General features: G+C 40.3%; 1 protein-coding gene across 1 annotated transcript in view; it reads right to left on the minus strand.

The window, feature by feature from the left end:
• Window positions 1–4,396: 4,396 nt before the first annotated feature.
• FBLN5 (fibulin 5) overlaps window positions 4,397–26,343 on the minus strand; it is a 44,366-nt gene continuing 22,419 nt past the window's right edge. The window contains exons 6-12 of the mRNA XM_088057568.1: window positions 18,008–18,130; window positions 15,126–15,242; window positions 14,065–14,184; window positions 11,153–11,275; window positions 10,471–10,597; window positions 7,090–7,285; window positions 4,397–5,235 (exon numbers count right to left, since the gene is read on the minus strand). Of these exons, the coding sequence (XP_087913694.1) occupies window positions 5,074–5,235; window positions 7,090–7,285; window positions 10,471–10,597; window positions 11,153–11,275; window positions 14,065–14,184; window positions 15,126–15,242; window positions 18,008–18,130 (968 nt within the window). The 3' untranslated portion in view covers window positions 4,397–5,073. The remainder of the gene's footprint in view (window positions 5,236–7,089; window positions 7,286–10,470; window positions 10,598–11,152; window positions 11,276–14,064; window positions 14,185–15,125; window positions 15,243–18,007; window positions 18,131–26,343) is intronic.

The following is a 26,343-nucleotide window of genomic DNA, read 5'->3' on the forward strand; positions in this document are numbered from 1 at the left end:
TTCACTCAGCATGACCGGCTTGCAGTGCATGACCATAATGAGATCATTTGTCCAGGACAAACCACAAAGAGAAAATGAGTGACATCCAGAATATGGGAAAGGGAATTGAAAGAAATTGAATATTTCAGTTCTTGATGGCTTTAGTGTTTCCTATAGATCCCTTTGCTACTCAGATGCATTCCTCAATTCTTACACTGAGGTTACTGCATCATTATTTACTTCCTGGTGTAAAACTTGTACCCAAACTCCCCCTCACGTGGCTTCACCAGTATTAGTTGAGTTATCCAGGGGGACCAGTTTGCAAACCACTAGAGGGATCTCAGAAGTTTGAGCTAAGATTGGGAATAGGTGAGATTTCCACAGCTGATGTGCACAGTTGAAAACTTCAGTTACACTCTGCACTGAAATAGGTGAGGAAAGGGGCAGGTGCAGATAGCGGTCACTGAGAGCCCCACACAAACACCTCTGGACTGTTTCACTCCCCGAGGCACCCACCCTTCAGCACATGTCACCTTTATGAGGCAGGCTTTCTGCAGGATCTACAGAAGTCTAGTTATGGCCATCACCCTCAGTCTTCCTGCATGGCACCTGCTTTGGGGTTGAGCTATTCAAAATTGGTTCAAAGACTTAAAACAACAAAAGGTAACAGGTGTAAATCACTTGTCTGGACTTGTGTCAGATGAGGAAACAGAATTTGCTTGTGCCATGCTGTCTTACAGCTCTTTGACTTCCAAATGCAGAGCCACACTACCACTTCTGTAGCTTCTGTAAATTCTCTTATCTGCAGATACATGTGCAGTGCTTTGCACATACACAGGGAAAATTTTAAGGACACTTGTTATCTTTTCACTGAAAAGCATCAGTCATGCAGATTAATACTGGCTGAGAATTTTGTCCATCCAGGATAGAGATTTATTTTGACAACAATGCCTGTCAAGACTGAATAATATTAGGGCATACTTTTATTCCTTTTTTTTTTTTTTAAACATCTTCATGTTATGAGATTTTCCTTGTGCTCTAATACAGCTACATACTGTGGAAGATGTTCAGTAGTATTCTGTGAATAAACCAGATGGGAGAACTTGCACAAACAGTACTGATTATATTGTTCTGCCAGCACTAGACAGAGAAAAAGTAATATGAAAATTCTGCTGATGCTGATACCATGTTAATGAGACAATAAAAGTTGGCTCCTCTGAAGGCCAAGTTAAAAAAAAAATGGTAAATATGAACACAGGCCCCCAGCTGAAGAGGAGAGAGCTCATATGAACGACTCTGGACAGTACATTGAGTGATGATGGGTGACAAAGTTCTCAAAAGAGGCTGAGTTATTTTTTACAAAGTTATTGTAGTCAGAGAAAATCACCAGTTGAAAAGCGATTCTGTGGGATCCAGGAAACTTGGGAGAAATAACATTTTGTTGTCTGTGTCAAAAAAGTCAATTCCCTAAAAATATCTCAAAGTCAAATAAGCCAGATGATAGAACGAACCCTCTGGCACCTAACCCAACTAGCATGAATCAATTTGTTCATTTATCAGAATAGCTTTTCCTTCCCAATTATTGTGATCTGTATCAAAGATCACTGCCATATCTTCTTTGTTTTACCTTTATTCCAGTTATTGCACTGGCAATAGATGCTGTACAAACACATAGTGGAGGGCAGTTTTTCTGCTGAGGACCTGTGTTCAAACAGACATGACAGCTGACAGGCAGGAGAGGCAAAGAGCTGTCTCTTCCCTGCTTGGCAAGGGAACAGCTCTGCCAACCTGAGCAAGCAGAGCCAGAGGGAAACCACACACACCCAGAGCAGGGTCTGTGCCCTCCATTGGTGCTGGTCAGAATACTGGCCATTAACCATATGGCAAAACACTTCATGTCAGAAAATCATTGGCATGGCTTAGAATAAAGAATCATTTTCTGAGCAGACCTGGAATTCTGTCTGCTTTTGTGGAGTCATGTCCTCAAAGAAGAACACGAATATATGCAGCAGTTGCATGTTTACATTTTTAACTTTCATGCTGTAAAAACCTGATATGCATAGTCTTCTTTTTTTGTTTGGTGAGAATTGCTGTAATATTTGAGTCTGCAATGTTCTATTGAAAACAGACCCCTGACTAGGAAATATAGAGTTTAGATGTTATAACTGCTAGTAATTTATTATTTTGAGATTGGCATATATTTTGGCAAAGTTTAAGTTGGCTGGAGTGAGAGTGAGTGATGAAAGATGTTATGGCTGCTGAGAAGTGGCTGAATTCCTTTGTTTCCAGACTTTTCACTTTTTTTTAAGGCGCAGAATGTTTATATAGAAAGTGCAATATTGTTTTATGAGTATATGCTGGACTCTGCTAAAACCAAGCACTCAAGCTTTACTCTTTTAAAAAAGTGTTTGTTATGGAATTCCTCTGGGTTTTGATGTTTCTAAATTAGGGTTAAATCAGGTTGGTATGTGGGGGCCATGGGAGCACAGGCCAGAAGTGACAAGCTGTCTGATGTCTGACAGGGTGCACTTCCACTCCAGGAGGTGATGTGATGGCAGGAAGAGAGGACTCCTCAACTGGGCATGAAGGAGCCATAACATAGGGGCACAAAAAGGGGGGAAGAGGGGATTTTAAGCATTGGGAAAGCTGTCAGCATTTTAAGAGTTGGACATCTTCAGTGAAAGACCCTGCCTGCCCCTCAGCTGCTATCTGGTCCACCAAAGCCTGCATGTTTCCTGTGTTTTATTTCCATCATCTGGAACGTGAGCACTTTTAGTTCCATGGTTATAAATTATCATTCTTCCTTCCTGATCATCTGTATTTTTCCCTCCAAGACTGTGGTACTTGATGAGCCATGATACACTCAGAAAACAAATTATTGTTTCTGATATTTCTCTGCCGCCCATTTCCTCTGCATTTATCTCCTCCAAGTCGGCTGCTCATAAAACTCATTGGCTTTCTGCCTTCAGCTTGGCTCACTAAACCCTGGAGTCTGTTTCCAGCCTTTTTGTTTTTACAGTAAAGGACAGAACTCTGAGCCACAGCATCCCAGGATTTTGTAGCAGCAGAGAGAAAACCTTTAAACCATTAAGAAACGGAAGCTGCTAAACTCAATGTTTTATTGCTGAGAGCATCGAGGCTTCCTTCAAGCTGAGTACAAGGAAAAAGAGCAGAGTCCCTACCAATTCACAAAGCTTACTAGGAACAAGAGTCAGTTTTCTGACTCTATCGTGCAGTCTGTGTTGTAATAACTTTCCAATTCTGTATTCTCCCATTTAGTACTCCACTTTAATGAACACCTCACATTGCTACTCTGCTCCTAGTTGTGCACACTACAGTCTTTGTAAGCCCCTTCTCCCAAGTAGCACTGAGCACTTCCAGTTCTCAAAAGACAATGCAAAGGTTTTCCTTCCTGTCCTAGCAATGCTAGAGAGCCAATAAGCCAGTAAGGAAAAAACAAAGCAAAAGAGCTTGTTTCAGACAAATTTAAGGAAAAGGCATACAAACCCTTATCCCTATTAAAATAAAAGACCAAAATGCCAGTGGCTTCAACACGCATTATACCTTTCAACTATATAATTTTAAATTTTTTTTCAAACTATTAAACATATATATAGATTTAGCTTAGCACTGAGAGGCCTCAGCTGGAATACTTTTCACAGTTTTGGGCACTGTGCTTAAAAAAAGATGTGAACCAACTGGAGAGAATCCAGATGAGAGCAAAAAGAATGATCAAAGGTCCAGAAAATGTGATGTATGAGGAAAGACCAAAAGAATTAGATTTGTTTAGACTAGGGAAGAACAGTCTGAGGGGAGACATGACAAAAGTCTTCAGACATGTTAGACTGCTGCAAAGAGGAAGATAAACCGTTCTCAATTTCTACTGGAAATAGGCTAAAAATCAACAGATTACAATGGAGATTCAGATTAGACTTTAGAAGAAACTTTTTTTTGGCTACAGCAGTTATACCTGAGAAGAAAATTACAATGGAAACTGTGGGATCCCATTGTTTGAGATTGGGGTACTGGTATAGTCCAGTCTGCTTTGTGGTAGAAGCATGAATAAGACTGGTCCTAGTTCTTTTCACCTATTTCCCCTCATGTTAGAAGTGTTGGTGATGTGAAAAAACAATTAATATTTTCTGATGGAATTTGGACAGGTCTGACCTGAGTGGTTTTTGAACAGGAGATTATTGCAGCCATAACTACAAGAGTTAGTATTACTACCTTGTGGCCATGTTTGCAACTATCACACTCAGGAAAACAGGGAAAAATAAGATTCTGATTCTTATCTGCTCTAAAGTCCCTACTTATGCCGGACACTATTCTGGCAGTGGAGGCCTGTGTCAAAGATCTTGTCAAAGATAAAATCCTAAATGTTGTAAAACACACCATCCAGTGATAGATTTCTATGAACTCTGTTATATAGAAAGATTTAATACAGAAAGGAACCCAAACATATGACACTTTGTCAGAAAGCAAAAGATTACATAGTACAACATGTTTTTTGGAATGAATTTACAATGAATTTTAACTATAAAATAGAATGAAAGAAACCAGGTGAAACTAAGACAAATGCAGGGTGAATTGAAACCAAGTGCCTGACTGATAATTCCAGAGACAACTGGGAAAGCAAATTAGGACTTCTGAGGTCTCTTGTTTCAATAGGTGGATTTTTTGTTTCTGCTTTTTCGTCTGCTTTTCCTTTATAATGAAAAAAAAAAATTAAAAAGGCAGGATTGCAAAAGCCAGCTTGTTCCTCAGTTTTTTTGGTGCTTTCTGCTAAGCAGCTTTGGAGCTACAGAGGTTCACAGTCTTTCACATAGACTCATGCCCTAGAAGTGTTTACAGTGAGAAGAAGAGTCCTTAAAATACATGACCACACAGAGAATCATATGGTATCTTCAGATGTTTGCATCCTGGTTGGGACTGCGCATGAAGAGGCCTCCCTGCTCAAACAGGCATAGGTCACCGGGTCTGTGGAAATAGTGATTTGATCTGGAGCTGCTATAGGTACTGGCTTTTGAGGAGAGAGTTCTGCAGAGGAGGAACTGTCTCTTTTGGCTGAATGTTTCCAGGGCACAAACTTGGAGTTTAGAAGGAGTACTGTGATACGAATATCCTCAGCCGGATGACAGAGCTTCCTCTGAAGTTGATGACGGTGTTAACAGTGATCATTTCCAAGTCCAACTCAATAGTACGGGGCCCCTTCACGGGACGGGTCATCACCAGAGTAGCACTGATTGGTCCAGTTTGCTGTGCATAGAACAAGAGAAAGCAAGTGAGATTGCCAAAAATAGTTCTTCAAAACTACTGTTTCACTACAGTCTTCAAGCAGCCAAAATAGGTGTTTTCTGTTTCATCACTGCAACTGATGGAACAGAGTCTCATTTCTGCATTTGGCTTCTTTTCAGTGTGAACTATTTATCACCTTCTACAGTTTGTAAAGCCTTTGGGAGCCCTGCACATTAAAGTAGCTATTGAACCTAGACACTTGCTATTGCCCAAAAAAGAAAAAAAGATGAAAACATGCATTTAGGGTATAAACAAGTAATGATACCTTTTTGTTTGTTTGTTTGAGGTACTCTTTAGTTTGATGTAAAGGACAGTATTACTGTAAAGCACAGACACCCAGAAGGGGTTTTGTTAACAGAATCTGGAGAACAGGTGTTCCCAGGTGAATGGGGTCTGGGTTTGTGGTACATTGTGCATGTTAATGGTAATTGTGCATGGTAAACTTTACCCTCCAAAGAGAGCTTTGAGTATGCAATGGCACTTCAGAAAACCAGTCCTTTATTAAATGGAAGCAGAACTTTGTAATAACCGACCAGAGCAGTGGATTATGTGCATTTAAAAATCAGAGCTGCTGATGTTGAAACCAACTGCAGTTTGTTTTCCTTCAGGAACTTACATAGACACAATGGGTCCTGTTTTACCTGTCCAGTTTTACCTCAAAACTGGATGTTTGTTACCTTTGATCAGAGAAGGCTGACATAGCCATGAGGAGGTGCTGGGCATGTCGCCTGGTCCATGGCAGGCCAGGTCCTGGTGCCTCAGCAAGGGCATAGTGTCCCTCCCACTGCCCAGGGAATGGCTGCACAGTAAATCACTGGAACAGCAAGCTCGGGCAACGGGGCTGGGTGCTGAGCCCTCAGCACCTGCTGGATAGGCCCAGATGAGGGGAAAAGGTCAGTGGCATCAGTGATGACTTGGCAACAGGAAAGCTCTTGTGAGATGCAAATTATTGTAACTGGATTGTCAGTTCAGGATTTTGAAACATTTTTCCTTACAGTGGGAATCTGAGGTTCTTGTGGGAAATATGTCCTGGAATCTATCCTGCTACCCATGCCCCTGAGGGATGGAAACCTTCAGTAGCCACAGAACAGGACTTAATGTGAATGTCAGAGCCAGGTTTTGCCTGGGGCTGAAAATCAACCTTCGGACTGTCACCATCTGTTGTGGATGTGCCCTGATCTCTGCAGACACCCCTGTAATCTCTGCATATTGGTGGTGTGGCAAAGATGACTGAGGAACACAGAGCTCTTCTAAGGAAAATAAATTAAAACCCCCCAGGTAATTACATTTTCTCTATCAGTGTCTACATAAAATGTATGTTCTCAGTGAAAAAAATTCATAATAAATGAAAGCAAAGAACCCAGAAAGTCAATTGTTGACATAAAGGGGTGGGTTTTTTGCTTACTTTTTATTGGTTTTCACGTTTTTCAACTTCCAATGAAAAAGTTTAACAAAAGAGACAAGAAACATTGAGTCTTTTGGTGACAGTTGTTGATTGCTCATCAAATAAAAAACAGTTTGGCCCAATAGTTTCTCTTGAGCTTGGGAAACCTGAGCTATTCTTAGACATGGGTACAGCTCTGGGCTTTCCTAAACCTGTCTCTCATAGAAGAAGCGTGTTTGCTTTGGATAGGTTACTCTCCTGAGAGATCCAGCAGTTCCTGCAGATCAGCACACTGCTCTGCACATCTGTGTGTAAAAAATGCCTCATACTGAAGGTTTAAATGATAGTCATGAAAAGTTCAGTTGGGCTATCAGGACATTCAGCTAAGGACAAGATACTCCAAGTTTTCCCCCAGCGAGCACCAGACTTACCCGCATGTAGAATTCCCTGCCCTCGTTCCCTGATTTGATTTGGAAGATGTAATAGGCTCCAGGGTAGCGAGTTGTTGCTTGCATCTGAAAAATGTCTGAAGGAACAGACCTCCCAGACACCATATCCATCACTCTGTACAGGATGGTGAAGGGCTGGTCTCTGCACCCAGGGTTTTCAGCTGGACACATGCAGCGGCTGATTGTCAGAGACAGAATTGTCATCAGGGGTTACAAATTGCTGTAATATTTGATTCTTTATATGCTAATATAGGTGCATAAATAAATAAACAAATAATGTTGCTGACGAGCTAAAAGACTCAATGAAACTTGTAATGAATTTTCTCACTTTTAGCATTCTCTGTATTGCTATTCTGGCCTATATCCTGCCTCCTTTTTCTTGTCTTCTCAGCCAAAATACTTTGGTATTCTCCTTACATCACTCAAAAATGTGAACTTTCTTTCAAGCAGCCCTGCAGGTGTAGAATACTCCATTTGTTCTGATAGTAATTTAAACTGAACTGCTCCCAGAATATTATTGGATCATTTCACTGATAGTACTACATAAACAGTAGTGATTTTTGTTTCACCATATTTTGTATACTACATGAAAATGTACAGTAGACATCCTGGATCAAACCAAAGCTCTAACATCAAATGCAGAGCCTTAAGGAAGAAGAGGATAGCAAGCCAAGCATATGACACTTCCACCAACATTCTCCAATTGTTTGTGACTCAGGGAATCCTTGAAACAAAAATTCCTTCTTTGTATTCATCAGCTACTAAAGCATTTCTGATCTATCAGCTTTTCCAGCTTCCCACATGAATGTTTGGCATCCACAGCCCCCTGTGGCCAGGAGCTCCACAGCCCCCTTCATGTCTCTTTGCATGGCCTTTCTGACTTTATCTGATGCTCCCAGATGTTCTACTTGAAAGGAGAGCAGTCAATCCCTGCTCATCCTTCTCACCCATCTCAGGGCTTTATATTTGACCCTGTTCGTGGCTGACGTGCTCTAACTTGCCTGTTCTTTGCAAGGATGCTATTCCACACTTTTGATCATCCTCACTGTTTTTTATGAACCTTTGTTCATTTATATTTCTTTTGACAAGAGGGGAAGGAACTGAACAGTCTTAAAGATGTGGTACACAATAGCATGTGGTCCAAGGATATTCTCTACCTACTAACACTTGAAATTCAGATTGCTTTTCTGACCTCTAGTGAGTACTGCAGATCATGGAACTAGAATCCTCAAATTTCAGTTTGCATGGATTCTGATCAAATCAGTGGTCCTTATTTAATTTGCGAATTTGGGATTTTCTTTTTACTTTAAATTTATCTACACTGAATTTTATCTGCCATTTTTATTGCACAGTCATTGAGGGTTATTCTACAATATTTTTTTACCCACTCTTTTATCTACTGTTGTCAGATACTGTTGCAGACTTTGCCCATCTCTCAGTTAGTTCCTCTCCCCACATTGCTTATGATGGACCAAGTAGGTCCAGCTCAGACCTCTGCAGCACTTCAGTGGGAAAGTTGACAATTTAATATTATCCTCTGTTTAATTTTTATCTTACAGCCTCTTATTCTTCAGCTCCAGGGACTTTTCTGTTACTTATGACTGCTTAATTTCCATAATAACTATGAGAGGGTCTTTTCAGAAGCCTTTGGAAATGCAAACAGACTGCATCAGTCTATGTGCCCTAGCCATATGCTGCTGATTTCATCGGGGAACTCTAAGAAAGTTGTAAGGCAGGATAACCCTTTATAAAAGCCATGTTGGGGGAATTGACTGGGCAAGGATTTTTTTGACTCTTTTTTCTATAATCTCTACTACTGACATCAATTTCAGACAGTGCATCTGGCATATCCCCCCTCAAGAGGCTCCTGGCATTACAAACACCCAATTCCTTCCACAGAAAACACAGATGCAAGGACTTCACTTAGTTTTTATACTGACCACTTCTACACATATGTAACAAATTAAGTGCAGTCCCATCTAGACATGAGCCAAAGCCACCAAACACAAAGCTCAGAGATCAAGAGTTCTGGTGCAAGCTGCTCTGCAAGGACTCTGTAGTTGGGCTCTGGAGAATTTAGATACAGAAGGTTCAGTTATTTAAAATTCCTGTTTAAGACTCAATCACCAAGACAGCAAAACACAGAACTAGATAAATACTATGGGTCCACTCTTCAGCTGCCCTAGTTCAGAAAGCAATGTAAATACATTAAGAAATCCTAAAGGAAAGAGGCTAATTATTATTCTCTTGTTTTTCTATAAATTATATTAGGTTACCAAGCAATTCCTGGTTATTTGGTTTAGTGCAAACACTGTGAATGAAATAATGTGGAATGAAATAATGTGGACTGCAGGATATTGAGATCTGTCTGGAACTGAAATATTTTGAGCCCCAGTAAATGCATACAAAAATGTAAAGGAAACAGGCTATTTTTAGAAGTCTTTATTGTTTGTGTGCTCAAATAATTCCCAGCTGAGACAGTAACAGTGCTAACAGCCCCATCCAGACATACCCAGTTTCTGGGCAAGGCAGATCAGCCTGTGAACTATTCAGAACTTTTAGCCTTTAAGCAATAAGAAGCTATTTGTATCCTGCTCTATCATCTGATAATTTAAAGTACTTCCCAGGCATAAACTTGTGGACCTGATTTTTCTGCGACTGAGAGTTACAGCCTGTCAGTGGCTGATCTGTTCCCAAGGGAAAGTCTCTTGAGAGCACCTCTCACTCAAGGACTATTATTGTAAATAATCTCATTTTCTCAAAACAGCTCTGTACACCTGTGATGAGTGTGTTTTCTCTTGTCCCACCAATAAGACAGAGAGGTGGTGTTCCCTTTACCAATCATGTTAAATCTGTAGTGTAATACCCTATAAAAAGCTGAAAAGTTCAGATAATAAAGCTTTTCTTAGCATCTCGTTTGGGTGCTGTGACTGAATCCACCATTCTACTTTGTGCCCAACAGCGACATAAACTAATTAGCATTTGTAGGAATTATTCCTACTAATAAACAGGCTGCATTTGAGAATATATGAAGTCAGATAGTAATGTAAGTACATGTCTCTTATTACATCACAAGCCTTGCTGTTTTCTCAACTGATATCTGTCCTTCCAGTGTAACTTCACATACACATCTGAGTATGATATGATATCATATCAGATCATATAATATCACACCTGGTGACCTGGTAAGGAATTGCAACTTATTATTTTTATAAAGCTTACCAGTGGTAAATATAGCAATAGCATGTATGTATAGCTCTTTAGACAGACTTCATGGCTGTGTCATAAAATTGTAGCTTATTTGGTTTAGATGCAACTCTCACAGACAGAATTTGCTTTTGTGGCTGTGGGTACGTTACTCACTTCTCATTAATCTGAAGATAAGGCTCCTCGCATCGTACTGGATCTAAACACTTATATTCTCCTGGGATATTGAAGCATGTTTGCTGTGAAGTGCAGGTGAAGTTTCTTATTTCACATTCATTGATATCTAAAACACAAGGAATGAGAGAATGGCTAAAGCAAGGATATATGTACAAGACACCACTCCTACAAACTGTTTTCCATCTTAAAGAATTACCCCAAAATTAATAAACTCTTGTACTGTGAGAGGTGGCCATTTTATAACTGACCCCTCTCTTAAGATCAGTTTTTACTCCATTGATTTCTGCTTATTAGAGTGCTCCCTCATGCTAAATGCTGCAAAAAAAAAAAGGGAGAGGGCCTGGCTGCTCAAACTCTTTGACCTTAGAGAATGGGAAAAGTAGACATGTGCAGCAGAGGGGAGAGCATTTGAGGTCTTTTCTGTGTAGCTGTTTCCTAGCCAAAAAGTCTTACTTAAAACAACACACCAATTCACCTCAGCAGGAATATTCACGTGATGACATTCTGACTAGAACTGCATAATTGGCCCCTACGAGTGTTTCACTGTGCAATGCCAAGACCAAGCATCTCAACTCTTGAAAACTCTTTCTTGAAAAATTCTTTCTAGAGACAGGATCTATTTTCTGGTCCCCAGGAGTTTTAAGCAGTGCAGGAATGTTACCTTGGCAGCTTCTATTGTCGTCAAGCAAATTATAGCCCGAAGGACAGGTACAGTAGTAAGAACCAGGCCCATTCACACATTCGTGCTGGCAGAGGAACTCTGAGAAGCTGCATTCGTCCATGTCTGCAGTGGTAAAACAAAGTTTAGTGTCTTTGGCTTTACTGTCAAAAGGGCAGTTCTGCAGACAGGTAGCCATCCAGACTACCTGCCCATCACCTCAGCTGGAGGCTGGCAGTCTCCAGCTCCCTAGAGCTCTGCAGTGACCTGGCAAAATGCTATACAACAAGTTCTTGCTTAAACATTTTTTTCCTGAGGAAACCAAAGCTGCTGCTGAACACAATGTATGGCTTTTATTTATTTCTTTTTCTTTTCTAATACCTGTCACCACTTGGCCATGTTTTCATTCCTGTTTTACATCAGAGATGTAAACACTCTGACAACAAAGCTGCAACTGTAATTCAAAAGGAAAAACTTGGCAGTAGTTTGGTTTTTTGGGGTTTTGTTTGTTTGTTTGTTTTTCTTTTTTTTTTTTTTTTTTTTTTCTGGAGAGCAAGCTTCGCCCTCCCAGGGCCACACGGGTTCCAGCAGAACTCCTGCAGCCAGCCCTGTCTGTTTTATGTTTCTTAGCCCCTAGTTGGTTACTTCCAAGTCATTCCAGCAAGACTGTAAGACCACATCCCAGCCTGGGTCAGACATGCTGAAAGGTCCAGCCCTCTCCCAGATACCCAGGAAGCTAGGCAGTCTGTTAAATATCTGATTGTAAGCAGAAACTGTGCTCTTTCCCCCTTGCACTCATGAACTGACCAGCCATTGTGTCAGTTTGCAGAGCTGTGCTCAAGTGAGAAAGACGAAATTCAGGGCTGCACATGGAGGCATGGCTGACAGAGGGGAAAACACATGCAAAGGCACTAGGCCGAGCGAGGCTGCCACTAATCATTTCCTTATTTCCCTGTTCAGGGGAAGAAAGAAACAAAGGCCAGAGCCCCAGCCAGGAACTCCCAAGTTCTTATTCCCAGCTCTGGCATGTTGACTCTCCCAGGCAAATCACTTTTACTCTTCAGGCTGAATTTCCCTTTCTTCTAAATTGGGCTCAGTCCATTTATCCACTTCTGGTGTTTTGTGCAGATGGATTGGAAAGTATTTGAAGTCCAAATCTATCCAAGTGGCTTTAGGGCTGAAATCAGATTATCAAAATAGAGATGAAAGGAATTCTACACCTACATGGTCCTGTTATTGTGTGAGTTTCCCCAGTGAGTTCACTGAAATAAGCACCTTCCTGAAAATACATGAACTGAGGGCTGACTCCATAAAGTGACCAAGATATCAGCCACCCTCTGCAATCCTAGCCCAGCCCTCCAAATTGGATTCATATAACTGGTGCTTGGCTGCCGTCAAGTGCTGAGGGACCTAGAGCCCCTAGGGTCCTACATTTCTGCTGTTGAGCCCACAGTGCTCCTAAACACTTCTGGCATTCTGCTGACTGTGTGCAGACAGCAGGATGGTTGTCATTTCAGAGCACACTTAATGCATTTGGAAGACCTCTGTGATTAGAAAATATTGATGATGTTGGGAAAGCTGGGTTGAAATCTCTGCCTCTCTCCTTGAATTTGGGCAAGAATGCCTCCCAACTTCAAGGTAAGTTGGCTGCTAGACCCCGCTGTTGAAAGTAATCTGAATCCTGGGTGTCTCATAAAGAGTGTCCTCCTAACCAGGCATTCCCTTTGCAAGCCCCAGATGTCTAGTGATTGCTGTGAAGTGGAAGAAGCTCATCCAGAGAAACTTGACCTGCTTTGTTAAACATTTTCTTGCACAAGACTGTCAGGAAAAGATTTTCTGCTCTATATGTGGATGGTGGAAAGACCCTTCTGCTGTCTTAGCTCTCAGACATGGATGAGGCTCAAGCACCACTTTATTGGGCATTGCAATGAATTTATCTGCTTCAGACCCCCAGGTAGCTCAGGAGGTGAACATTCATAAACAACATTCAGGAGTCTAACTTAGAAGAAGAAAATCCATCAGAAAGCAGAACACTAAGTTAGGTGTTGCAGTCTAAATGTTTAATTCTTAAGACCCTTTAGATATTTAATACTTCTTTCCCTTATAACACAGAGATTTGCAGGAAAAATATCTTGGGAAACACTAATCATGTACACTGCATCTCACATGTCTTCTCTCAGAAATAGCATGTTACATCTGTTTACTGTAAATTAAAACTCAAGTATTTTCCAGTGCATTTTTTCTTCCAAAAAATATTGGCTGAATTCTCTAATTTTGTCAGGCTGATGGAATAATAAGCAAAGAAATAAGTTTTTCCTTCAATTAAAATAAAATAAAATAATAAAATAAAAACAAAAACCAGAGAGGAAAAATTACAGTAACATAAGCACAATTTATTATGCTGTGTGCTGAACAGGTCATCAATAACTGTACTAAGAAATCATATATTTTTCCTAAAGTGAAGCCAGACCTGTACAGGGGAAACTGAGGAAAGTTTCAGGCAAGTGAGCAGTCATTAAGAGCAAGAGAAATACATGCATTCAACAGATAAATGGAAAAGTGCTTTATAGAAAGTATTTCTTTAATAATGGAAGAATGTTCTAGGACTATCTCTACTTGCTCTAATAAAGCTTCCTGTCCAGCATTACAAAGTGCTTTCTTATGTTTTGATGTTACCTTGGATCTTTTGAATATTTAGCTTATTTCTTTAAAACATTTTGTGGCCCTCCTCCACTGAGCTTTTCTGGGTATTTGCTGAGTGCTGGAGCTACAAAGAAGTTCATATGAGTTGCAGCTATCCTGATGCTACCAGGGACCAAGGCAAAAAACTTTAAAAGAGTACGTACAAGACAAAACCTTTGGAAAAGTAAATGTAATAGAATTAAAGAAACCAAAACATTAAATAAGACAGTTACCACTGCAGTTAACTCCATCAGCTTCCAGTTCATAGCCAGGTTCACAGCGGCAGAGGAAAGAGCCGTAGGTGTTGACACAGGTCTGAGTGCAAGGGTTTTCACTTGTACATTCATTCACATCTATTGGAAACCAATGCCAAATTCATCAGTGGCTTCTCCCCAAACCTCATTTAAATTTTTTTTACTGCAGAGCATTTCAAAGAGATTAGCTGCACAGTCAGAATGATTTGTTCTGAAAAAATATAACCGAGCCAGTGTTGTTTATTTGGATTCAGGTTGATGCATGGGAATAATATGTTGGAAACACAACATGTATGGTAGTGAAACATTTGGGAATGTTTTCAATAAAAAAAAGAACATGGAAGATGGAGATTAAATTTTTATTACATATGTTTCTGTCCTTATCCTGCAATTTGAAAACTATTGAACCAATATTGTCATAACAGACCTGAGAAAAAATACAGCAGGACTTTCCTGAGAAAGATAATGCCACGATGAAGGGTCCTTATTGGAAACCTCAAGCAAAGGCAAAATAAATATTTTTTGCCTTGTAGGACATTAACAACTTCTGGGCATTGTCAGCACAGCCCTTCTCCTGCAGCATGTGAGAAAATGCTCCCTGCTTTGTTAAGGAGACTGTGAAGAGCTTGTGTTGACTTTGAGGTAGCACATCACAGCAAAAGGTGGTCTAATGCTTAATACTCCAGTCTGGATCTTGGGAGACTCTGATTTACTAATCTGACAAAGGTTTCCTGTCTCAGTTGGGTCACACAACCTCAGATTTTAATAACAAATTCAGTGTCTGAACACTTGGTAATTCCACTGAATTGAGTGAATTAAGGTTTGGGCCTCTGTGTGTATTTCTCCTGATACACTGGTCATGTTGCAGCCAAACCCCTTTGAGGTACCGTGAAACTACAGAAATATCTGTCTGACAAACCTGTGACCATTTTTCAAAAGCAATGCTGGGAAGGCTACTTGTGTTCCAAAAACCTAGCAAGTTTTAAGTGTGTGGCTGAGGGGGGACCAAAGATTTCAGCCACGGTTTCCCATACACATACCTTGGCATGATCTCCCATCGTCGTTAAGGGTAAAGCCGGGGTTGCACGTACAGGAGTAGGAACCAGGCACGTTGGCACACAGCTGCTGGCAGTAGCCATAGCGACATTCATCTATATCTGTGGGTGGGAAGGATGGAAAGTAGAGTGGTCTGCATTTTCACATGAGACACAAAGCAGCATGCACATTGAGCCAAGAGTATCGATAACAGAGAAATAACCCAGCATACTGGTCATGGATGTAACAGCCAAGCTTCCAGGCGTTCAGACATGGTGTTATAGTTAAAATATACCTATCCCCAGTAGAATGTGGTAATGTGGTTTATCCACATCTGACATCCACCAGTGTGCCTGATGAATTGATTGTCATTGCTGTAATCTTCAATTTAAATCAGGGTTTGTTCCTTTAAGCAGCTCCCTCAAAGGATACCTGACAGCTGGCACAGGCTGCCAGCTCAACCACAGCCAACATTGCAGCAAAATTTTGGCAGAATCAAAATAGAAAGCTTCTCTTCCTCCACATATACCAAAGCTGCTCACTGGTACAGCAGTGTTTGTTACTACAGGCTTCATTTTTAGTGAGGATATTTTTGAATTTTTTTTTTTTCCAAATAGTCACATTCTCTTTTTATAGGAATTTTTAACTGACAAATTACAGACTGTATAAACAGTTAATTTATTGCCAAAATAGCAGTTTGGGCTGAATTGCAGCATTAGCAATGAATGCAGTTGAGTACTGTGAGCACAAGAAAATGCTCTAAGATATGTAAGATGGTAAGGGCTAGAAGATTTTTGCCTCGGAACCAAAAACTAAAATGAAACACCTGGAATAGTTGTCCTTTCAAAGCCTTAACATTTCCTTTGGTATCAACTGGCTTTTGATTTATGGAGATTTCTTTTAATGGCTGCTTTAAAGCTTTGAAGCTAAGTTTATGCAATAGAAAACCCAGAATATTATATGCAGTCAGCAAGATAACCTAAAGGCCAGGTCAGTGGTGGTGAGTACACCAGCAGCAGGCTTCACCAAATCCTGCAAAAATAACTTGGGTTTGAAGTAAATGAATACCTCATTGCACTGAAACAGTGCACTACGTTAAGTACATGCTTTGTCTTTTTGCAGGACTGTTATCTCAAGAGTGCTACATAAGGATATTGACTGAGGATAAGGACTTTTACAGAGCTGCTTCTTGTGGGTGGGTCATGTGGATACTGCTGCACTGGCTCCACCATGGAAGCTTTACAGGATAATTGCAACAGAAGTGTAGGTTTTTGCACCAGTGATTTACTAACAGTAATTGGTAATTGGTAATTCCACTGAATGCCACTGCACTACTAACAGTGCACCAAAAAAATCTGTCTCTAAACCCTAACTTGGCCCTCTGATTACAGTAAATATTCCCCTACTGCTTTATGGCAGCAAAAATCACTTCTCCAAAGCCAGTATAAAGTATGGAAATTGAGACATCTTTCAAATTTAGGGGAAAATACAGCAACTCTAAACACAACTTGCTTTTCCTTTTTTGCATTCCTTGCAAAAATCCACCCCAAAATTACTTAAATAGGGCAATACTGGGATGTTATTCCCTATTTTAAATAGCATAAGGAGGTACTCAAATCAATTCATCAATGCAGCCTTTCAGTTCTCTGCTATAACCATCAAGCAGAAGAGTATTTTAGATCTGTGTTCAAATCCTGAATGCTGCACACAGCCCTTTCATTTGGCCTGTAACTGGGAGAAGTAAATAAGCAACGGAACAGGTGATGCAGAGCAGAATCTGCCTCCCTTCCCTCCCTCATCCCCACCGTATCACATATGACTGTACATTCCCCAGCACAAGCTTTTTTTTCCCCAAGAGTTGATTTATCAAAGATTAAGGAGCAGGGGCCTTGGAGACTTCTTGTCCCAGGAAACTACAAGCCAGTGACTCCCTGAAGTGGCTATGGCTGCACAGACCCCAGCTTGGACAGGGCTCAGCCTGGTGCCTGCCAGGTGAATTACACAGCAGCTGTTTGCAGTAGTTAGGAAAGCAGCCATGAATGAGCCTTTCACAGAATTGGTACTTGGGAGGAGAAAGCTGGAAAATAACTGGAGATGCTCCAGGGACTAATGGGCAGGGAAAGCCCATTCTCCTTCCAGTGGAGGCATGATGGGATGGTCCAGCTCCGCAGAGCTGGCACCAAACAGCCTGCACTGCAGGGAAAAAACTAATAATGGGCAAATTTTATTAAATAAAGTTGTATGCTGATTCCTAGGTCCTACCTGTGTACCTAAAATTAACGCCTACATCATCATCCCATGAGCATGTCAAGTGAGGGGAGAGGGATGGAGGAGAGGAGAAACGAAAGGTTTGTTTTCCTGTGCTGTTTGTTGAGCGATGTTTTTTCAACAGGACTGAGCTAAAAGGATAAACAGGACATTGCTGCAAGGAAAATAATAAAATTGAAATAGAACTGCACTGATGATGGAAGATCGTGAACTGGCACCTAGTTCAGAGGTATTTACTATCAGTCCCATTTCTTGGTATCAAATACAGACCCTTTGAGGTCCACACTGTCACAGTAAGAAGAGCACAGGTCTGTTTGGGCAAAAATCTTTATGCACACATGCTTGCAATTGATCTTACATGAAAGGGAATCCTTCAGACGGAGAATATGAAAAGCCCAGTTACTACACTCTTATGATGCTCGTCATATGGCATTTACATCTACAGCTTTGTTCCATCAGGGACTCTCTCTGCCAAACCTCTCACTGGCACTTACAGAGACAAAGGAGTTTCCACATAGCTGAAGGTTTAACTGTGTGCTTGGCAAAAGTGCTTAGTGGCATTATTTCAGGGAGTACACATACACAGATACTCAGATACCATATCACATGAGGATTTTACCTAAACACTGGCCTTCTAACAGCCAGTAGCCTTCAGTGCAGGAGCAGGTATAGCCCCCCTCAGTATTTATGCAGATCTGGGTGGGGTTACACTGGTGAGAATCTGAAGCACATTCATCCACATCTGCAACACAGAAATAGAGGAGGAAAATGTTAGAAATAGCAGCAACAAAAGATTTTTCATATTGTACACTGTGTACACTGCCTCTGTGCAAGGAATCAGAGTTTGGAGGAGTAGAGACAATGACCATAACCTGAAGGAAAATTCACAATAATAAATGTCTGAGGGCAGTGAGAACTGAGGATGCACATCAAATCTCTCAGTTTTGCAGGTGACCCAGTTTTTCTCCTCAAGGAAAGGCTCGCATTATCTCAAACTTTTTGCTACTTCCACATTTGCTATGTCACTGAGCTGGGATTTCCATGCTACAGGGCAGTGTTCAGTCCTAGGGAGAGGCTGCTGAAAGGGTTGTGCTACCCCACTGAAAAATAAGACATGAAGGGCAGTTTGAGAGATGAGCAAACACAACTCAGACATAAAAAATAAAAATTACTTCTTACCCCCACCAATGCAGACCATCTCACTGTAATTTTTTCAGAAAGAAAGTTCAACCAAAAATCAACCTTTACCTGACCAAAAAATGTATACTTCCCTGGAATCAATTTCCTGACAATAATACTATTTTTTTCCAATTCCCTCCCCCCCCTTCTTTATTTGGTATAATGTATTTGGGTTTTTATTACAACCCCTTAGGGTATTTTTGTTGTGGGCTTTTTTTCCCTTTTTTTTTTAATTTTTTTTTTTATTTTTTTGCAAAGGAGGTGAATAGCATTCCTACATTTATATAAGCCAGGACCCTGGAACCTAACTGATTAAAAATGCCTTTCAGAGTCAGAAGTTCATTTTGAGTCACTTGCTCAGTATCTTCCCTGATGTTTCAGGCATCAGGTTTGTGTCCAGATGTCAGAAATGGAAATGCCAAAAGATAAATTTTGTCATTTTTCCAGCCAACCTAAATTTCTATGTTTTATTTATTGATACCTAAACTATTTTTTATTCCAGCATACTGTGCACTGGCCTTTGCTGAAGCACTATGTCATCCTAGCAATGCTACTCCCTTGATCCTCCCCTGATTCTTATTAGTCCAGATTTTGTTGGGTCACGACTGAAAGTATCTCACCAATGCCCTGGTCTTGAGCAGGCAGCAGAGGGCAGGAATTACATCTCTGTATCTGCCCCCAGGGCAGCAAGCACAGCCAGTCAGCTGTACAATCCTAGCAGTCATGAAATAACTGATGCAGTCCACTGCAGCAGCATAGCTAACATGTTCAGATATATAAATAAATACATACATATTATACATATGGAGAGAGACTAGAGTTCTTATCTTGCCAACATCTGCACCGGACCAATTTATGGTGAGTCAAAGCTGGTTAAGTAACAAGAGGGACACAATTAGAGGTAATTAACTCTGTCAGAAATTGGTTCCCATGTATTTATTGGCCAGATGAAGGTTGGCAAAATGGTGAGGGATGTGGGAAAAGGCTAAGATAACAAGTCTAGACTATATAGGTCCATAAATATGTTCAGTTCAGCTATTGCTTCTGTGATTAGGCTAAAAAATCTGTATCCTCCCTTCACAGCATATCAAACATAATTGGTAGTATCTGAACAGAGATTTTATCTAACCATAAATTTAATAACAATGACATTAATGTTTCCTAAATGAAAAAGCTTTCTATTTGTCATGCTTGCTTATTGTTTTAGGAGTGGTACCTTGGGATTTGGCCAATTCTGCTTTTTCTAGTCTGCACTAAGCTTAAAAAGGAGATTTTAATTTTCCATGTTCCCTGCTTCCAGTAATATTAATAGGGGAAGCAAAGTGAAAACAAAATGAGGGTCATGGTCTCACCACATATGGTAGCATGACTGTTTGAAGACAACAGATCCTCCACTCTTCTGTGGTGCATTTTTCTTACAGGGGTACAGTTTTTTTTCACTTAAAGCAGTGGGTGGCTATGGGATTGGTTTTGTTCCCAAGTCATCCTTGTAGCAGTTGCTTGAGCTCCACTTCAGAGAAATAAAAGATGTTGATCCTCTTGCATTTGCTTTATAATAAACAGATTTATTTGCTTACTCTCAGTCTTCACCTTTTGCGGTGGTATTGGAAGCCTATTTCCATTTGAATGCAACACTTTTTACAATGGAGGCCTCCTGTGGAGTTTGGAAAGCCTGATGATCCCGAAGTTGTCTATGCAGAACACCTTTACTCCTCACATTTTGCACTGAATAGTACTTTCGTGACTTCACTAAAGAAGGTTTATGCAATCAAAAGGTATAAGCAGCTTTACTGGTAGCAGCAAATCTTTTGGGTTGGGCCTGAGTGCGCACATCCAGTTCTGTATTTCCTGTCTGGCATTCTCTAAGATTGCCCCTTACCATGAGGTGCCATTAAACTCTGACTGACCCACCCAATAGAATCAAATAAAGTACTGTTGGTAAGCAGTCTTCACAGCTGAAACAGGTAGTCTAATCCCAGGCTGTCTGCCCCAGATTATCCACATTATATGGGCTCACTAGATGAGAGCAGATATTTGTGTGCTTTGAAAACTATTGGTGCAAAAATTGGCCAGACATTAGGTATCTTCTTGAAGGATTTTGTTTCAGCTCTTGATTATCCCACTGTGTGCTATTAAATTAGTGGTCATCTATATTCTCACCCATCCTTCCAGTTGCTGCATTCACTTGTCTTATCCATCTTTCCAGTTGCTGTATTCACATTACTGCTCCCATAGCTAATTCCAAAGGCAGAAGTTCAGGCAGGACTCCAGACAAATTAAAATCTGACTTGAAGTGGGAATGATTCACTTTGTTACCTCCCAGATGAATACTGAGAGCAACCACATGGCCCATCCAGACCACTGCTCTCTGCCTCCTAAGAAATACCACCTACAATGAACAGAGCTTCATGGCTCCGGCCATGAGTTTTAAAGATCTCTGGGTTACTGACAGAATGAGAGACTGGGTAGATGGCATCTCCAGATCCATTTGTAAGGAAATGTGCTGCAAGAGCTGAAGCCTGAACACTCCAAAATTAACTACATAATAAAATTAACTACTCTCTCTTAGATCAGTGTGTTTGCCTTAAAAAATTATGGCTGTGGTGGTTTGGTTTAGCAGCTTTGGGGTGTGATGTTGTCTTTACATGACATTTTGACAAGAGGTGAGGTGGCTGCAGTGATGGGATTTCATTTGGGGATTGCAAGGGTGGAGAAAGTTTTTTTTGTATTTCTGGCTGGCTGCCTTCCTTTTGTAGGATGTGATGTGCTGATGCTTTGTTTTTATTGGTACAAATTGTATTTTTAAAGGATGGCAGGATGCCTGGTGACTGGATAGATATCATTTACAATGTCAAAATAAATATATGAACAAATTGTGTTTAGCATGAAAATTACTGGCTTTGTGTTTTATTATCTGTAAAAGCCAATATTAATGGATATTAGTGGTTTCTTTAGAATTTAGCCACATCATAGAACAATGAATGAATTTTAATTCACAGCTCATAAATTAAAGAAAAAAGAAATAATTTAAAAGTCATTCATACACAAAAAATGAGGCAACATATTAATATAGAAAGGAAACCTAGATGTGAAACTGCAGCATAACACTACTTCTCACCAGGGAAGCTAATTCTTATCAGGAGATCTTTTTTTTATTACTGACTCACATCCACCAAGAATGCAGGACTGAAACCACTCTTATTTGTATCAATAATATTGCAAGAAATCACAGCATAAAAGAAAACCAACAGTAATCCATTGAATTAAGACCAGACATACTCTGTAATTCTCAAACCAAAGAGACTAAGACTAGGAGTTCAATAATCCCAAGAGAGAATCATAAATGTGGAATTCTGAGCATCTGGATTTGGCACACTGTTTTCCACTTTTGTGATAAAATGCAAAGGATCACAAGCTGGTGGAGTTAGGAACTAAAATGTCAAATGAAGTCTTATATGAAAGTATTTTTCTAGGTATGGTGGGCACATTTGAAAGTGCTCTTCAAGACAGACAAATGCAAGGTCATATATCAAGAGTAAAAAATGTAGGTCAAAAAAATAACTCTGGGGTTGTTACAGATAATCACTTGAACATGAACTTTTCCTGACATCATGTTGCTGAAAAATCAAGCATAACCATGAGATCACTGAGTAGACACAGGAAATTGTTCTTACCACTGTACATTGCAATAATGACTGTAATACACTTCTGGTGTCAACACTTCAAAAACTGATATTGCAAAGAGATACCAAGAGATTCCAAAGAGTTGTTCCAATCCACAAAGATTTATCTTAGAGCAAGATAATGCTCCATTTAGTAATCTATTTAAGAAAAGGTTCAGGGATTTGCCTGTGATGTATAAGCATCTTCATGGAAACTATGTTCTTATCTGGAGGTGGTCACTAAAGATAAAGCAAAAGACAGTGAGATATAATTCAGTGTTTAGAAGACAAATTAAAAACAAGACATATACTTTAGTGCTTCTGATTAAGCATCTGCAAAACACATGGTAGATGGTGCATGGAACCTCAAAGTTTCCAGTGGTTACTGAAGCAAAAAGAATTATTGACATAGTCAGTGGCAAATTAAAAGAATTATCTGGCTTTCACACCTCTTCTTAGCCTTACAGATAGGACTGTGACTATTGCTGTGAAATTACATATGAAAAAAATTGGGATGTTAAAGATTGTTCCTGTATTTTAGGGCCTTATACCTCAACAATATTTATTCTTTCAAACAAGCTGTCATGAAAAAATGTATCTTCAAAACACCATTTGATGGGTAAGGTTCAGTGTCTTGGGTCACAAAAAATACAAAATATGTGGTCAAGGTGGTGTCTTAAAGTATTCACTGAGTAATCGAACACCTTTCAATGTTTAGTTATTTTTATCTCTATCCATAATGATCATACCTGAAATTTTCTGTTTGCCTTACCTCATTTTCCATTTCCTAGGCCATTAGGAAATCTAACTGGGGGCCAGCAAAAGAACTGAAAATGAGGTTAGGAATTTGCTAAGTTCTTCCAAATGATTTTTCCATTGCAAATATTTAAATGTATGCATATGCATTTGTACCTTAACCAATAAAAATGATTTTTAGTGAGAGAAATTGTACCTTTAATGCTTTTAGTAACTTCAGAAATATGTGGAAAACATGGAAAATGTTAATAACATTTTTGTGCTAGAAGATGTTAAGTCATCAGGCTAAATATGTTGGGCATTCCAACCACTTTGCTTTCAGTACACACAGAGTGACTGCTTCTCTATGAAGGATGAACCAAGTAAAAGAGGAAGAATCCAAGCTATTACCACAGACAATCCGATGAATCAAACAGCCTCAAGAGGACTAAACTGCAGCTTAGAGGATGTGTTCATGCAGGAAATAGTAGATTTTTCAGCAACCTAAGTAACTTTACAAGATGGAAGGGGAAGCCAGGGGAAGAAGCCAGCAGACAACAGGAGAAGGAGCAGAGGTATTTAGGAACAGGGAGAATCTGCCCTCTGGAAGGTGTCGTTCAAAAACTGTAAGCAAAGACACTGCCTTTTGTTTGCTCAGAAAAAAAAGGATTGTGCATAAAAACAGGACTTTATCCACTAAAGAATACAGAAGGAAACAAAGTCCTAAAGATCAACTCATCAATTCAGAGACTTTTCAGAGTCCTTCAGTTAGGAAAAAGATAAGATAAGAAGATACATTTAAAGGAAAAAAAAATAATCTTGATACTTATGAGCATGTGGTTAAATACCACATGACAGAGTAAATGCACAGAGTAGAAAGTTTGCCAAGGAAGTTCCATCCCAAGGAGATGATTTGCACCTGCCCCAACAGGAACAAGGGTGACTATTGTCCCTCAGTCCATCCCCGGTGTTGAAAGCGGTGGCATCTGTGACTGAGCTTATCCCTCCACAGGTGTGGTCTGTGCTCGGGGCACTGAGGCTGTTCCACTCCCTCCATGGCAGCTCCTTTCCCAGCTGCCTGACAAGGGAATAACAGCACTAGCAGTGAGCTGTCATGGAAGGATGTGGGCTTATCATCTCTGAGCTAGAACCACACTCTTGGAGACTATGACAATTAGAAGCGAAACTTTGCTTGGACTCTCTGATGAAGGGGGAAGCCAATGTGGACAGCAGATATCCAAGACAATATGCTTTTGGCAACGTGTGCTGTTTCACAGATGGACTGTTACATTTTGTTCTCTTTGGAACATATTTAGCATGCATGATTTCCTTTCTTAAGTAATGAATTCTGATAATCATGCTACAAATTTCTGCGGGTCACAGTAGTAGCTATGGCTGTGTTTCCTCCTTTTAATCAGCCATTGACAAAAGTGAGTATGTTTTTGCCATCATGTTTATTTGAGAGCCACTAGCACCATGGGGTTCAACACAGTAATACTGAAGATTAATTTGACAGTTGTGAGAGCACAGGTCTTGCAGAATGGAAAAAGTTTGCTGTGGAAAATCTTCTTCCACCTTTTACAAGGAGGTGTGGGTGATTTTGGGGCCCTATGTCTTTATTTTATGCTGTCTGTGTTTTAGTCCCACTGTTTTACTGTCACAACCCCAGGAGCTAACCTGGCTCTTAAGATGTGATGCTTTGGAAGAGAGGCTTGAAGCTGACAGCTTGTTCCAGAACCTCTGTCTGCTCAAGCACTAAAGCTCATTCAGTCATTTATAACCCTCAGGGCTCCATTTTAAAATAATACAAAGATTGGATGTCTGTTTTTTATAGGCATAATTGCAGGCCAGGACTAAACATCCGAGCTTAGTAACGTGGGTATCAGTTCCAAGATTACTTGGAACAGAGCACTTTCCCCAAACTTCTCCCCCACTCCTTATTTGGACACTGAAAAATAATTTCCTCAGTAGTAGATTTTTACTCAGTGAAATCACATGTTTTCTCAAAACTTATTTTTTTCTCAAGATAATTACATTTGATAAGAAAAGGGAAGAAATAACAATGCCACATTCCTAAAGTGCAGACTGAAGCCAAATTCTAACTGCTGCTGTGTGGGGTCAGTGTTTTTTCCAAGGACAACTGACCCTGCTGAGCTTGGACACAATCCAAGATCAACTCCCTAAACACCTGTTTAATTGCATATTTCATTGTCTGAGGATTGGCCATTGATTGCTGAATTAATTTTCTATCTGCATCCCATATGCATTAGGTTATTGGCTGATGGCTAAACAAGAATTAAAATGGGTTTTTTCACACAGAGGGTCAGTCTGGAAATGGATATTAAATAAGTGTGAAGCATGAATCTGTATTTCTGCTCCCTCTGCCTGGTATGAAAATTGCTCAACATGTGTCACAGGTTCTAGCTCTCCCGCCAGCTGTCTGAGCCTTTCCTTAGCGAGCACACTACTCAAAGATGATAAACAACAGCTAAACTGTGAAGGACTTTGCTCTTTGAACACAGTTCTAGTTCTGCTTTTGTGGCTGAGATTTACAAGACAGCCATGCAAAGAAGTGCATAGCAAGGGGACTAAAGGGCCAGCAGTCTCTCCCCTCTCTGCTCAGAGCAGACCTGTGTGTGGCTCATACGCCTGCATGACCACCAATCCACGCTCCCACCAGGGCTCCCTGTTGGCACAAGATCACAGCCACTTGTGTGGACTATTCCTGGTGTCCCATGAGAGCTTTTGCACAAATGCATGGTCACTGTGCTGACTCTGGGATCAAAAATTCAACCAAGAGCTTTGCTTAAAGATGGAAACTTCATGGACTGGAACATAACTGTATTCTCTTGATTCATGATTTTCTGCTGCAGATTCTGCACATCTTATGAGATACAAGATCAGTGCATGTGATTTGGGAATCTCAGCTATTTCCCTGCTGCACTTATTCTATGTCAAATAGCTGCAGTATAGCAAAATGAGAGTGACCCAAGTACCCTGCTGAAGTGAGATAGACACATTACCATTCCACTGATGACACTGAACCTGCTGAATCAGGGAGTACAAAGTTTTTGCTTAAAATGGTTTTATCTTCATCATCAGTAAATATATTTTTCAGCTGAATAAATGAAGAGTTATTGTGGTTTCTCAAAATTACCTGTTTTGTATGACCATGTGCTACACTGTGATCTGCTGGTAGGGTGGTAAGGGGAGCCAGTGAGCTTTTATGAATACTCCCAGTTGCTGGGAGATTATCTAAGTAGCACCTTTCTATTGCAATGGAAACAAAAAATGTGCAGTCAGAGCCAGGAAATGCACACTCAGAAGTAAGAAAAAAAGATCCTTACTATCATCAGTTTGCTGCATGATATGAAATAGT

This window comes from Pseudopodoces humilis, chromosome 7 (assembly GCF_049639895.1).
Source record: "Pseudopodoces humilis isolate 2021_Gansu_Grassland_sample_001 chromosome 7, ASM4963989v1, whole genome shotgun sequence".
Taxonomy (NCBI): Eukaryota; Metazoa; Chordata; class Aves; order Passeriformes; family Paridae; genus Pseudopodoces; species Pseudopodoces humilis.